Source organism: Aedes albopictus, chromosome 2 (genome assembly GCF_035046485.1).
Source record: "Aedes albopictus strain Foshan chromosome 2, AalbF5, whole genome shotgun sequence".
NCBI classification, from domain to species: Eukaryota; Metazoa; Arthropoda; class Insecta; order Diptera; family Culicidae; genus Aedes; species Aedes albopictus.
In genome coordinates, this window is record NC_085137.1 from 169797519 (window position 1) to 169812054 (window position 14536).

The 14536-nt window shown below is 38.0% G+C and overlaps 2 protein-coding genes across 3 annotated transcripts in view; one reads left to right on the forward strand and one right to left on the reverse strand.

Moving 5' to 3' along the window:
• LOC109407262 (netrin receptor unc-5) overlaps positions 1 to 14536 on the reverse strand; it is a 468026-nt gene that overhangs the window by 312355 nt on the left and 141135 nt on the right. For both annotated transcript variants that reach the window (XM_062850699.1, XM_062850698.1), the window contains exon 3: positions 10472 to 11870. In XM_062850699.1, the coding sequence (XP_062706683.1) occupies positions 10472 to 11413 (942 nt within the window). In that variant the 5' untranslated portion in view covers positions 11414 to 11870. The remainder of the gene's footprint in view (positions 1 to 10471; positions 11871 to 14536) is intronic.
• On the forward strand, positions 3490 to 7728 carry LOC134287790 (uncharacterized). The gene is made up of 2 exons (XM_062850700.1): positions 3490 to 4537; positions 5104 to 7728. Exons 1-2 carry the CDS (start codon positions 3622 to 3624, stop codon positions 5238 to 5240), a joined length of 1053 nt encoding a protein of 350 aa, XP_062706684.1. The 5' UTR covers positions 3490 to 3621; the 3' UTR covers positions 5241 to 7728.

A 14536-nucleotide genomic window follows, 5' to 3' on the forward strand; every position in this document is an offset into this window, starting at 1 on the left:
ACTTTACTTACATAGGCAAAATTTCAAAAAAATCGATGCACTATCAACAATTTTATAGTCGAAACATATATTGGGGCTGACCGTGATTTTAGCCCTTCAGACAACAATTAGTGAGCACCCCTTATTGTTTCGATTGTATTGTTGAAAGTACTACACCAATAATCATCAAGTTTTGCAGGCATAATATACACATAATCAACTACCTTCTGTGAAAATTTCATGAAAATTGACAGACATATTCAAAAGTTATGAATGGGCAAACATCGCAAATAAAAAACATGAAACATTTTCACTAACACTATCTCCTATCAACACCAGTAACTTTTAATCCAATTGATAAAAGTTGATGAAATTTTGCAAGAAAGTGTCTCTATAAGTATCATAACTGCTCACGAAGTTTCATAATTATCCTCACAGAACTTTGAATTGCAGCGGAAAAGAACCATCTAGTATGCGAATGAAAATTGGTGATGATTGTACAAAATCCTAAAAACATCGTCTGTTTGTTTCTCATCCACAGTCAAAAGTAATGCATCGATTCTAATGAAATTTTGCACAAATAATAAACATACATCAAAGAGGTCTCAGTAATTTTTTGGACAATTTTTATTGACTCAGTACAGAGTTGCTGCCGTATTTTTGTGTCCCGATTATTGCGGATACAGGCTTTAAAACCCATTCGAAGCACTCTGAAAGCCTTCTCAAGATCCCCTTAAACTTATCCTAATATTTTTTTTTCTCGAATGAGTGTAATCAGTTTCGTACCTTTTGATTCCGCCCTATTTTGCTTATCCTTTGACAGATACGCGTATTTCGACTAAAGCATCTGTCAAAGGATAAGCAAGATAGGGCGGAAATGAAAGGCACGAAACTGATTACACTCATTCGAAGAGGGTATTCTGCTTAGAGGTTTCGAAAAGTCGGTACAAAGATCTTATCCTAATGTCCTAACAACATCATAGGACAGTAGTGTTGAAACGAATATGGCAGTATGGCTTGGTTGCGAGGGAATGGGCAGTGGATTCACCACCGTTTCGTAGTCAACAGTGTTACCACCAAGGCCTATTCATTAGTATGGGACAAACATAAAATTCTCGTTCCAGTCGACTTTTTTGATTCCATTTAGGTCACATATGAACTGTGCAAAATTTCAGCGCAATCGGTGAAACTATAATTTAGCGCAAGCGGTTCAAAGTTTTCAAACGATTTACTATGCGAAAGTTACACTTTCAGATAAAAAATCCCAGTGGTCGTCCCTTGTCTCCTTAATTCAAATAGATCAACGTTTCTTGTAGAAAAATCATTTATGAAACTTTCCTTTGAAGAACGCAAAACGATTGGATGCTTGTGGAAAAAGTTATTGATTTATTACCGATTAGTGATCCAACGAACGGCTTTTTGTTTTGTTTTATTAGCAGCACTGTAGCTGCTGCCTTGGCTGCTGCTGTTTCTGGGGGTGGTGATGCCTCTCACCACCCCATGCAACAACGGCAGCAGCAGTGCTGCTAATAAAACAAAACAAAAAGCCGTTCGTTGGATCACTAATCGGTAATAAATCAATAACTTTTTCCACAAGCATCCAATCGTTTTGCGTTCTTCGAAGGAAAGTTTCATAAATGATTTTTCTACAAGAAACGTTGATCGATTTGAATTAAGGAGACAAAGGGCGACCTCTGGGATTTTTTGGTTCGAAGCGTAACTTTTGCCATAGTAAATCCTACCCGAGCCGAAGAGAATATCAACAGCATAATAAAAAGTGTTATTTTGGCATAATAACTGTATAATAGAATCACTAATTTTTATGTTATTAACATATCTTATTATGTTATAAACTTGTCTGTCATAAGCGGCAAAATAACAAAAATCATAACAAAAAAATGTTCCTGGAAGACCAATTTAATAACATGTTTTGTTAGGTTTAATAACAACTTGATAACAATCATTTTTGCAGTCAATTTGAAAACTTGTTATTGTTGTGTTATAGTTCAACACATATTTGTATATTTCCAATAGCAGAATAATAACAAGACTTGATGTACAGCAAAGTAAATGTTATTTAGTGGATGAATTTCAAAAACTTGATCATAACAAAATAAGATTGCCCAACAAAACATGTTATAAAAAAGTAATACTTTGATCAGTTAATAATAACAAATTATGATATAAAAACAGACTATATGATTTTTCTGTTATGAATTGATATTCTCCTCTGCTCGGGTATGCAAACTATGAACCGTTTGCGCTAAATTATAGTTACACCGATTGCGCTGAAATTTTTTACAGTTCATATGGGACCTAAATGAAATCAAAAAAGTCGACTGGAGCGAGGATTCATTTTTTCCATACAAGCGTGTCCCATACTACTATTCATACATGATGGTTTCAAGAAATTATCATACTATAGATGGCATCGATGAGTAAGTAGTAATTTATGTTACGGTTTTCTTAGGCTACTGCAGGGATTGCTCCTTGAAAAAATATTCAGCGAATCCACCCGTCGAAGGATTTATCTTCGGGTTTCTACCAGGATTCGTATCGTATTTCTTCCTAAAAGTCCTCCAGGGCTTCCACGCAATATTAATTCTGGAATAGCTCTCGTTCCGGCATTCTTTTGGGATACCTCCAGGAATTCTTCAGGGATTCTTCCAGCGATTCGTTCTGGCATTCCCAAAAGGGGTTTCTCGGAATTCCCCCAGGTAATCATCCTGGCATTCATTCAGAGAATTCTTCCGGATTCTCTTATTGTTTTCACCCAGGGTTCTTAAATGGATTCCTCCCAGGATGCTTTAAGAAATTTTCCCTAGTTCTCTATAGGAGATTTCTTCATGGATTCATCTCTTGATTTCATCAGAGATTTATTCACTGTTTCCTCCCTCCCAGAATTATCTCTGACTGCGATTTCTTCTGGAGGAAGCCTTTGGAGAATTTTTAGAGGAATTCTTCCGAAAGCTTTTCAAATTCTCGTGATTCTCTTTATCTAAGAAGTTCTAAAATTTCTACGAAACTGATTGCACTCATTCGAAGCTTACAAAAGAGTTTTTTTTTCTAATTTTTAATCAAAATAAATAATATTTATTGATTACTGATTAAGCGCATATTAAGCCTTAAATCAGCCTTTCAATGAGCTCCAAATCAGCTAGAGGTTGGATAAAATCACCATAATTATATGTTTAGGAGCTGAATTAAGGATTGTACCTCTTGTGCTCAGCTTTTGTTTAAATAAAGGCTGCTTTGAAATAGTTCAAAAAACGTTTGTACAGCATCAAATTGTAATCTGGAATTGTGCCATTGTTTTGAACACGCCAGGAATTCATATTGTGTACTAAACTACCAGAATACATAATTAAGAGATACTTGAAATCCATCGTAGTGTTCCCTAACTTATGTTGAAATGGTAGGATCAATGACCCAATGTTCCCTCTTGGCCCAATGTCATCCCGAACGGTGGAACACCGTATACAGTCGACTCTCTACATCTCGATATTGAAGGGGGGAGTGTTCACTCGGACGTCGATGCGATAACACGTGTTTTATCGACTGTACTGAGACTTTTTTGCCGCACGTCTAGTGCACCTTTTTATTTTCTCAAACGGAATCTATTCTCTGAATAGATATTACAAAATGGACAAAGTACGAAAGAATACGCTCAAGGTAGTTTTCGCGAGTGGACTCCGGGCACCTGCTCATCTGGATGTGATCCGGTTCACGGCAAATGTGCTGAAAATTCCCGCACCAGAGGTACACACGATCTACAAGGATGAAAACGACCGCTGTTTTTACATCAAGTTTCTGGACGAGCCGGACTTTAATTGTTTTGTATCGGGAATTGAGGAGCAGTACCGTTTTGAGTATGGAGACGGAGAATCAACGTTTGTAAAACTCGAAGTTGCCAGTCAGCTATTCAGGTACGTGAGGATTTTCAACCTCCCTCCGGAGGTGGACGACCGGGACATCGCCGCGGCTCTTGGCCAATTCGGGACGATACGACAACACGTTCGTGAGCGCTACCCTTCTGACTACGGTTACGCGGTGTTCAGTGGAATTCGCGGTGTCCACATGGAAATAGCCAAGGAGGTCCCTGCCAACCTGTACATCGGTCACTTCAAGGCGCGTCTGTACTATGAGGGGTTGAAGAACAGATGCTTTTTCTGCAAGCAAGAAGGGCATATGAAGGCCGATTGCCCCAAAGCGAAGAGTATGAAGGTTTCTGCAACGGCAGGATCATACAGCGGAATAGTAGCCGGCGCCCTTGCGAACAATCGGTCAAAATCCAATGATGGCGCATCTCAATTGAAGATGACGCCATTGCAATCGAGAAACAATGGAACTGCTTCGAAAGCAAGCGAACATCCCGTGAACCAACCTGGAACATCAGGAGGAACAATTTCGAAAACGAAGACAACGAGTTCATCTGTATCAACACACCAGGAGAGCGAGAGCATGGATGCTGCCGATATCGCTCTTGAGCAAAATAGGGATACTGTCGAGGCATCGGAAGGCTACAGTGGATCATCCAGCAAGGTATCACCAAGAAGCAGTGTGTGGATTTTTATCGCGAACCACTGAATAGTCCATGCTCAGCAAGTGATACATTCGCGAATGTAACATTTCATGAACCAACATGCTCGGGAACGCTCCCCGAAATGCTGTTCATTCTCTTGCCCGGTTCGATACGAGAGCGCAATCAAGAGAGAAGATGCTCGATGACGCTAATGAAAGCGATGCATTCGGTAAGAATATTTTATTGCCATAATTCTTTTTTTATTGTGACTACACAACCTGCAACGTCATGAATACAGTTAAATTAAATAGTATTTCACGTTTTTAAAGCGAAAACGCATTAAATACTTATGAAAATAACGATTATTCACAGTTGCCCCAAGCCAACGATGAGCGATCATCGGTAAGTGTTACACTTAGCGATGCCCGCTCATCGCCGCAGCTTGTTTATATCGGAGTATCCTCTTTGTGTTCCTTCGTGAACCATGCGACTCGACGAGAGAACATACACCGCTTGGTAATTGAAACAGAACCAACAGAAGGGAAGAAAAACTGCCGAGTGGTTCACTGATCACTTTTTCGTCCAAACACTGCCAAGAAGAGCACGCTCTCGGAGCAAAAAACAAACTGTAGAACGAATGGAACAACTGCTGTCACAATTGTCTGGTAGATCAAGGTCTCGGAGTACGGGTAAGCGCAGAGAAAAAGCGAAAGGTAAGGAGAGCGGAGATCAAGCATAGTGCTTGTCTCTGAAGATAAATCTGTAGAGCAGTATAGGTGAGTGCAGCGTGTTTATCCGGAACTCACCAATCAAAATGTGAACAATCCATGCCGTTTATTCGTAATGTTGGTACAATCAACCTAAATGGGATTAACTCTCAGGTCAAAAAGTCACTTTTAAAAGATTTCATATGGAATCACGATCTTGATATAATCTTCATTCAAGAGCTCGCTTTCGAAAATTTTGCGTTTATAGGTAGTCATACGGCCATAGTCAACATCAGCGAAGACAAAAAAGGAACTGGAGTCCTTTTGCGTAATAACTTGAAGTACTCAAACGTTATACTGAATATCAATGGTCGAATCACGTCATTAACGGTCGATTCGGTGAATTTCATTAACATCTATGCACATTCGGGTAGCGGTTTTAGAAAGGAAAGAGAGAAGTTATTTCGTGAAGATGTACTCATTCATCTTGTCCATGGCGTAGAAAATGTGTTGGTGGGAGATTTTAACTGTGTGTTGAATGGAGATGACATGTTGGGATCGGTGAAAAATTTTTGTGGTGGCCTTAGATCGTTAGTAGAATCTCTCGATTTAAAAGATGTGGAAAAAGTAATTTTGAAAAAGCATGCAAACTACACTTTTGTAAGAGGTGCATCCAAGTCTCGATTAGATCGGTTCTACGCATCAGAGCGTATGATTCATTCGGTACGGGAAATCAAAACGATTCCGTTGTCTTTTTCTGATCATCACAGCGTTATTCTTAAACTTGATGTTACTAAGAACCAGGAGGTGATTTTTACTGGCCGTGGATATTGGAAATTGAACCCGTTTTTTTTTTGAACCATGACGATATCATGGAGAGATTTGCAAACATGTACACTAATCTGAAAAACCGCAATTCGTATAACAATCTAAATTTCTGGTGGAATAACGATTTCAAGTTTAACGTTAAAAAGTTTTTTAAGAGTGAATCGTTTCACCGTAACCAAGAAATTAATAGAGAAAAAAGTTTTTACTACAGATGTTTAGATGAACTGTTTATAGAACAAGCAAATAACAATCCTGTTGATAATGAAATGAAAATCGTCAAATCAAAGCTGATGCAAATCGAGCAGAAGAAATTAGAATTTTACAAAGGAACGTTCCACAACGACAATGTTCTACAAGATGAAAAATTAAGTTTATTTCAAATCGCATCCAGATTGAAAAAATCAACTCCATCGTCCGCAGCCGTCTTGCGAATCAACGGACAACTAACTTCCGAGGCCAGAGTTTTGATGGCCGGCATTTTCGATTATTATACTAACACATTCAAAAAGCAAAACAGTGATTTGGTCGATCATGATAGTGCATTGAGTTCAGTAAGATTATTTTTAACTGACGAAGATAAAGAAACTTTAAGTAAACCAATTGAAATGTCAGAACTTGACGACGTTGTACGAAATGCGTCCAAAAATTCTTCACCGGGTCCGGATGGATTATCATATGCTTTTTATCGAAAATGCTATGATATACCGTCCCTACACAGTTATGGATCACACACAGTTACGGATCACTTTGATGTTTAAAGTCGAATATCTTGCTCAAAACATATATTTCGGCACGAAATTCATTTTTGTATCATGATCCTATTTGTTTTCTGGGATAAAAAGTCATTTACAAGAGTTCCATCTAAAAATAAAATGTATTTTAATTCAACGATAGTGTTGTCCTCTCACATCTGCCAGTAAACAGCCGAATTCCATAAGAAGCTACTCTTGCAGCGGTAAGCTCTAAAAGTGTCGAAATCCATCAATTTTGATATAAAAATCGCTCGTACACGTTGGATAAGATATATATGTATCTATTAAAAGAAGTTTTGTTTTATTCTGGGATTCAAATACTAAAATAATGTGACTTTCAACAGCGATCCATAATGTGACCCAAAAACTGATCGTTTGACGCTATTATGGATCACTTTAAACAAATATAGATTTTTGCTCCACTCAACGCTCTTGATACAATATTCTTACCTTAAAGTATCAAAAGTATCATTAAAAAACATGTTATCTTGAAAACCAGGTGTCTTGAAACACAGAGTTGTAAAAATAACATTTAAAATGGAGAGCATCACTGAAACCTAGTGGCGCACCTCTATCGAAGTAAATGGATTCGGGACTTTTTAATGTTTTCTCTTTATTCCTGTAGTAAAATTGGGTACTCCATCAGTAAAATAATCAATGCACTGCGAAGTTTAGCCTTACAAACGCAAATTTATTATTAAAGTTGGAATTTTGAGTAATTTTGCACTGATCCATAATATGGCAAAAATTGATCCATAATGTGTGGGACTTTGTGGAACTGATCCATAATAAGGCATTTTGTAAACAGTGAAATATTCCTTTTTTACGCGGAAATGACTTGCGATTATACTTCAAATGGATCGGGAATGGAAAGTTCGAATCAAAACATAGCCAACGGTGCTTTCAAAGTCGTAGTTTTTGATTTCTTTTATTTTTAATTGAATTTTGAAGCTCAAAAATACCACTTGGTGATCCATGACTGTGTACCCACGGTAGTTAAACATGATATGCTAAAACTTTTCAATCAATACCTAACACAAGGTGAATACCCACCCGCACTTTTCTCAGCCGGAATCATAGCTTTAATCCCTAAGAAAGGCGACAGCCATGATTTGAATAACCGACGCCCCATCAGCATGTTGAATACGGACTATAAATTGTTCACCAAAATTTTGTGGACAAGACTGCACCCTTTGTTGAGTAAACTGATAGGACCAGGTCAATCTGCCTGTATTGCTGAGCAATCTTGCACAAAAAATGTACGCATCTTAAGAAACATCATGCTGAAGGCCAAACAGACAAGGCATTTCAAAGGAATGCTATTGAGTTTGGACCTAGAAAAAGCATTTGATCGAGTCGATCACGATTTTCTGTGGCTTGTTCTGGAAAAGTTTAATTTTCCTGGAATTTTTATTAATTGTCTAAAAAAATTATACAAAAATGCAACATCGAAAGTTATATTTAATGGATTTTTCACAAACTCATTTCCGATTCAAACTTCAGTGCGACAAGGATGCCCATTAAGTATGGCGCTTTTTTGCTTATACATTGAACCACTAGTTCGCATGCTTTATGATGCTGTTGGTGGTTGTCTGATAAGCAACTACTTCGTAAAGGTAGTTGCATACGCGGATGACATCAATGTCTTGATCCGCAACAATCACGAGTTTGATAAGGTCTTGGAGTTAGTCAACTACTTTAGCATCTATGCTAAAATAAGGTTGAATGTTGTTAAATCAAAATTCTTGCGATTTAACAATTGCAACTCAGGGCCCCATATGGTAAAAGAGGTCGACAATCTTGAAATTCTCGGAATAAATATTCACAGTAATTACAGTTTAACAATTGAATGTAATTATAACAAACTGATATCCAAAATAAAATTTTCTATTGCAATGCACGATCGTAGAAACCTAAACATTTTTCAAAAGACCGTAATACTTAATGTACTGGTGTTATCAAAGCTGTGGTATACAGCACAAATTTTCCCGCCTAACAACAAGCATATTGCACAAATACGTCAAATTTGTTTCAGATTTATATGGAAAGGGCATTTTTACAGCGTATCTAAAGATCAACTTTATCTTCCTGTTTACAAAGGAGGATTAGCACTAGAAGATATCGAATGCAAAGCAAAAAGCCTCTTTATAAGAAATATTGTGTACATGGACAAAACTCCCGACCAAAACATTGATGATTTCATGCTCCAACAATATCAAAACAAATTCGTTACTCGAAATACTCGAGAATGGTTGCAGACAGCTGAACGACTAAAACAGCAGACTGTTTTAAACACAACCGGCTTAATTTATTCTTATTTGATCAACGAAAAAGCTATAACACCTAGAATTCAAAACGAATTACCTAACGTAGACTGGGAAAACATCTGGCAAAATTTGAATCAAAAGTTTATAACGACATCGGCCAAATCAACTTTGTTTCTTATTTTAAATGATTTAATTCCTACAAAAAGCAAAATGTTAAGGCACAACGTATCAGGAATTCAGAATTCCCTATGTGAATACTGCAATTCTCATGATACAATGCAGCACCGTATCGAAGTTTGCGGTGATTCTAAAGAAACTTGGAACTGGGTAAGAAATATAATCCGTGATAGAATGAAAATTGTAATCCAAAATCCAGACGAGATACTGTCACTGAACATAGGGGAGAAGGATCACAAATCAAAAGCAGCTCTTTGGATTGTTGTGGAAGTAATGAAATTTAATATAAGTAATTTTGGTAAAAAGAAAAACTGCACAGACTGCGTAAATGAATTTAAAAATGTAATACGAGAATCACGATGGAACAATAAGTATTGTTTTGCAAAACATTTCAAACAGTTTTTGAATATATGCTAAATAAAAACAGATAATAATGTAATGTACTAAATGTAATATTGTAACGTCAAAAGAAAATAAGAAAATAAAGCATTAAAAAAAAAAAAAAAAAAAAAAAAAAAAAAAAAAAAAAAAAAAAGGGACCATCGAGATAGGGAGAGATCGAATTCAAGAACCAATTCGTAATGCACACTAGATTGAAAAATCGTCCGTAACTAGGAAAAACCGACAACAAACAGATGTCACTTCACCTTCCCAGAATGTTTTGCCCCTACGAAATGAGATCTAGCAACCTGTTAAAACGGACATATCGACATATGGAGAGAAAATCTAGAACATAAACGAACGAGATCACATCGAGATAGAGAGATATCGAGATAGGGAGATATCGACATGTAGAAAGATAAAATGTATGCAGATTGAAGGGACCGACCAAACCATCGAGATAGGGAGAGATATCGAGATGTAGAACATCGACATGTGGAGAGTCAACTGTACTTTCAAATTTTGCGTCAAAATATCGTCAAAATTAAAACCGTATTATTTCCAACATTATTTCATGATTGTAACTGTGAGATACCTTGAAATGAATCATGAAGGATCCTGAGGCACACTAAAACTCCATGAAATCCCCTGAACTTTTCTAAAACCCCAGGGAACCCTCCTGAAACGAACTGAGCCGCTTTGAAACATCTTGAAATAGATCTGTAACTCTTTGAAACGCCAAGGAAGACAATCAACTTAATATTGATAACTAATCTGTTTAGGTGGAGCTCAGTGTGACTAAAGAGGATAAAAAGGATTCACTATCACACACAATAAATGCTAGGAAAAGTCACTCACCTGTAACGCATTTGCCGCCTTACACTTGAGAATCGCCGGTTTGTTCCGTATCACATGAGTACTCTGAGGTTCCACCAGGAAATAAGGCAATGTGCTATCACTTTTCACTTCTGTTTCTCCTCCCATTTTCCCAAAACTCTCAAATGCCCCATCCACTGGCAAAATATCACCACCCTCCCCGTAGGAGTCCTCGTCAAAGTCACCTCCCTCGTCACTGTTTTCTTCCTCATCCTCTTCATTATCGTAATCCGACTCGGTGGTTGCCGTGTGCCCGAATCGACTTCCACCGAACACTGCTCCTCCCCCACTCTTATCGAAAAAATTATCCAAAGCTGCCGAATTGATTATTTTGTCATCCTCATAATTATCACCTCTGCCGTCACCATAATCATACTCATCTTCATCTTCTCCGTCGTCCCCAGTCGGTTGTTTCGACACACTCAACTCCGGTTCATTGTTTCGAGTGACTCCCCGACTGGCACCTTCCGCCCCTTCCGAGGGTTCATCAACTCCCGACTGACGAGCCCTCCCACTACTGCTCTCGTACAAAATATTAAAATTCACTTTCGATCGACTTCTACTCGACAAGGACTCTCCTGCTCCCACTCCAGACGACGACGACGACGTCGAGGACGACCCTTTGGCATTCGACAGTATCGAACTGGAGGAGGAAAAATGATGATTAACCGGTTTGGGATCTCGTTCCAGTCCTGATTTATCTTGCCCCGTCAAGGATGCTGCCAACACCGGAGGAGGCAAGGGCACGGGAGTCGACGAGCTTCTCCACCCACCAGGGTGGGTGACCGAGGCATGCTCGCTCTGAACAACATCAATCCCGTTCGTCGTCAAGGACTGTTTGGCGGCCTCCGTCCGAAGTGTTGTCGCCGTCACGAAAATGAAATATAGATTGAGGAAATGCGATAATTTATAAGAAACTTTCATTGTTTGGCAGTTTCTTCACACTCCGGCAGAACCAGCTGAACAAATTCGCTTGCCTTACAGCAGTGGTAGTTATTGGCGCAAGGAGGCAGAAGTAGTTTGTCCCGCGGTGTCTGTTCTCAGCTCAACGGAAGTTGCATCCTGCTCACGTCGCGCTCGTTGACGAAGAAGTGCCCTTTATTTTGACAAGGCTTGGTTGGGGACGGAACGATCTGGCCGAACTCTCTGGATGATGGGAAAAACTGCTCATAACTCATGCCCCGTGCCACGACGATGACGACGACGACGATGGATGGCAGAAGTAGCAGCGAGTTGAATGTTTACCGAGTCACTACTATTTCCGGGGCCGCGCATTCCTCCCGAGTGAGTTTGCACTAATGGTGGTGTCCTTCGCCCCGCGTAAAAGATGGTCCGGTTTTGGTACGGTTGATGGGAAAAGTTTGTCGATGTCAGTACGGATCTGGAACGGAAATGGAGAGAGAGAGGAAAATTGCTTTCAATTTTACTGATGATGGTGAGATATTTACTGTGATCGTGTAGTTCATGTTTGAATTTGGACACACAAGATTTTTTTCAAAAGGCTTGAGGTTCCGTGTTGAAAAAATCCGTAACATTACTTGAGGAATACTGTGAAGAATTCCTAAAGGAATTCTGTAAAGAATTCCTAGACGAATACTGACGACGAAAAGGAATTCCAAAAGGAATTCTGTGGAGAATTCCTAGAGGAATTCTATGGAGGAATATATATAGAAGAATTCTGTGTAGAACTCCTAGAGGAACTCTGTGTAGAATTCCTAGAGGAATTATGTGTATAATTCCCAGAGGAATGGTGTGTAGAATTTCTAGAGAAATTTTTGTATCATTCCTAGAGAAATTCTGTACAGAATTTCTGAAGGAATACTTTGGAGAATTTCTCGAGGAAATCTTTGCAGAACTTTTGAATGTATTCTTCAAAAAAAATCTTGAGGAATTCTTGAGAAATTGTGAAGGTGCTCCTTGAAGAAATTCTAAAGGATATCGCTCGAGAATTCCTTGAGGATTTCTTTAGCCAATTCCCGGAGGAATTCTTCAAAAAAAAATCCTGGAAAAATTCTTTGGAGAATTTCTGACGAAATACTTTGGAGAATTCCTGGAGGAATTCGTTGGAGTATTCCTGGAGGAGTTTTTTGAAGCATTTCTGGAGGAATTTTAGAAGAATTCCAGGAAGAAAATCTTTGGGGAATTTCTTGAAGAATATTTGAAAAAATCCTTGAAGACAATTTTTGGGGAATTCCTGGAGAAATTCTTTGGAGAGTTCCTGGGCGATTTTTTTAGAAGAATTCTGGGGAATTTCGTTGGAGAATTCCTGGAGGAATTCTTCGGAGAATTTCTGAAGAAATACTTTGGAGAACTTCAGGAGGAAATCTTTGTAGAACTTTTGAATGTATTCTTCAAAAAAAATTCTTGAGGAATTATTGAGAAATTGTGGAAGTGCTCCTTGAAAAAGTTCTAAAGGATATCGCTCGAGAATTCCTTGAGGGTTTCTTTGGCCAATTCCCGAAGGAATTCTTCGAAAAAACCCTGGAAGAATTCTTTGGAGAAATCCTAGAGGACCTCTTCGGAGAATTCCTGACGAAATACTTTGGAGAATTCCTGGAGGAATTCTTTGGAGTATTCCTGGAGGAATTTTTTGAAGAATTTCTAGAGGATTTTTTTGAAAAATTCCTGGAATAATTTTTTAAAAAATTCCTGGAGGAATTTTTTGAAGAATTTCCTGAGGAAGTTTTTGAAGAATTCCTGGAATATTTTTTTGGAAAATTTCTGGGAAAATTCTTTATAATTCCTGGAGAAATTCTTTGGAGAAGTGCTGGGGGATTTCTTTGAAGAATGTCATTGGGGAATTCCTGGAGGAATTCTTTGGAGAATTAAAAGGCGATTTTTTTTTTGAGAATTCCTAGAATAGATCTTTGAAGTATTTCTGGAGGAATTCTTTGGAGAATTCCTGAAGAAATTCTTTGGAGAATCGGCAGGGGATTTTTTTTGAGAATTTTTGGAGGAATTTAGGAGGAAACCTTTGTAGAACTTTTGAATGTATTCTTTAAAAAAAATATTGAGGAATTCTTGAGAAATTGTGGAGGTTTTCCTTGAAGAAATTCTAAAGGATATCGCTCGAGAATTACTTGAGGATTTCTTTGGCCGGGAATTGGAATTTTTCGAAAAAATCCTGGAAGAATTCTTTGGAGAAATCCTTGAGGACTTCTTTGGAGTATTTCTGACGAAATACTTTCGAGAATTCTTGGAGGAATTTTTTGAAGATTTGCTGGAGGAATTTTTTGAAGAATTCCTGGAATATTTGTTTGGAAAATTTCTGAGAAATTCTTCATATAATACCTGGAAAAAATCTTAGGGGAATTTCTTGAGGAATTCTTTGAAGAATTCCTTGAAGAACTTTTTAGGGAATTCCTTGAGGAATTCTTTAGAGAATTCCTGGAGAAGTTCTTTGGAGAATTGCTGGAGGAATTTTTTGGAGAATTCAGAGACGATTTTTTTTTAATTCCTGGAGGAAGTCTTTGCAGAATTCTAGAATAGGTCGTTGGAGTATTTCTGGAGGAATTCTTTGGAGAATTCCTGGATAATTTCTTTGGAAAATTGCGGGAAAATTCTTTAGAAAATTCCTGTGGGAGTTCTTTGGAGAATTCATGAGGGATTTTTTGGAGAACTACTGAATATATTCATTAGAGAATTCCTGGGGGAAATCTTTGAAGAATTCTTGGAGGAATTCTTTGGGGAATTATTGAATGAATTCTGTAGAGAATTCCTGGAAGAATATAGTCGACAACTCCTGGAAGAATTCCTAGAAGAACTTTCTGGAAAATTTCAAGAGGAATTCTGTTGAAATTTCTCCGTGAATTCTCCACCAGGAATTGTACACAGAAATCCTCCAAAAATCATTTAAAGAACTCCTCCAGGAATACCCAACAAAATTCTACTGGGAATACTCGGCAGAATTTCTTAAGGAATTCTTTCTAGAATTCCATATCGTGGAAAATGTTTTAAACAATTCTGTGACAAATTCCAAAGAAATTCTGTGAAGAATTCCCATAGGCATTCTAAGAAGAATTTCTATAAGAATTCTGTAAATTTCTT

Bases quoted from the DNA above. Each gene is read 5' to 3' on its own strand.
- LOC134287790 (XM_062850700.1), top strand. From the start codon at position 3,622: ATGGACAAAGTACGAAAGAATACGCTCAAGGTAGTTTTCGCGAGTGGA. The intron at 4,538-5,103 runs GTGTGTGGATTT...TGCCAAGAAGAG, and splicing joins CAAGGTATCACCAAGAAGCA to CACGCTCTCGGAGCAAAAAA.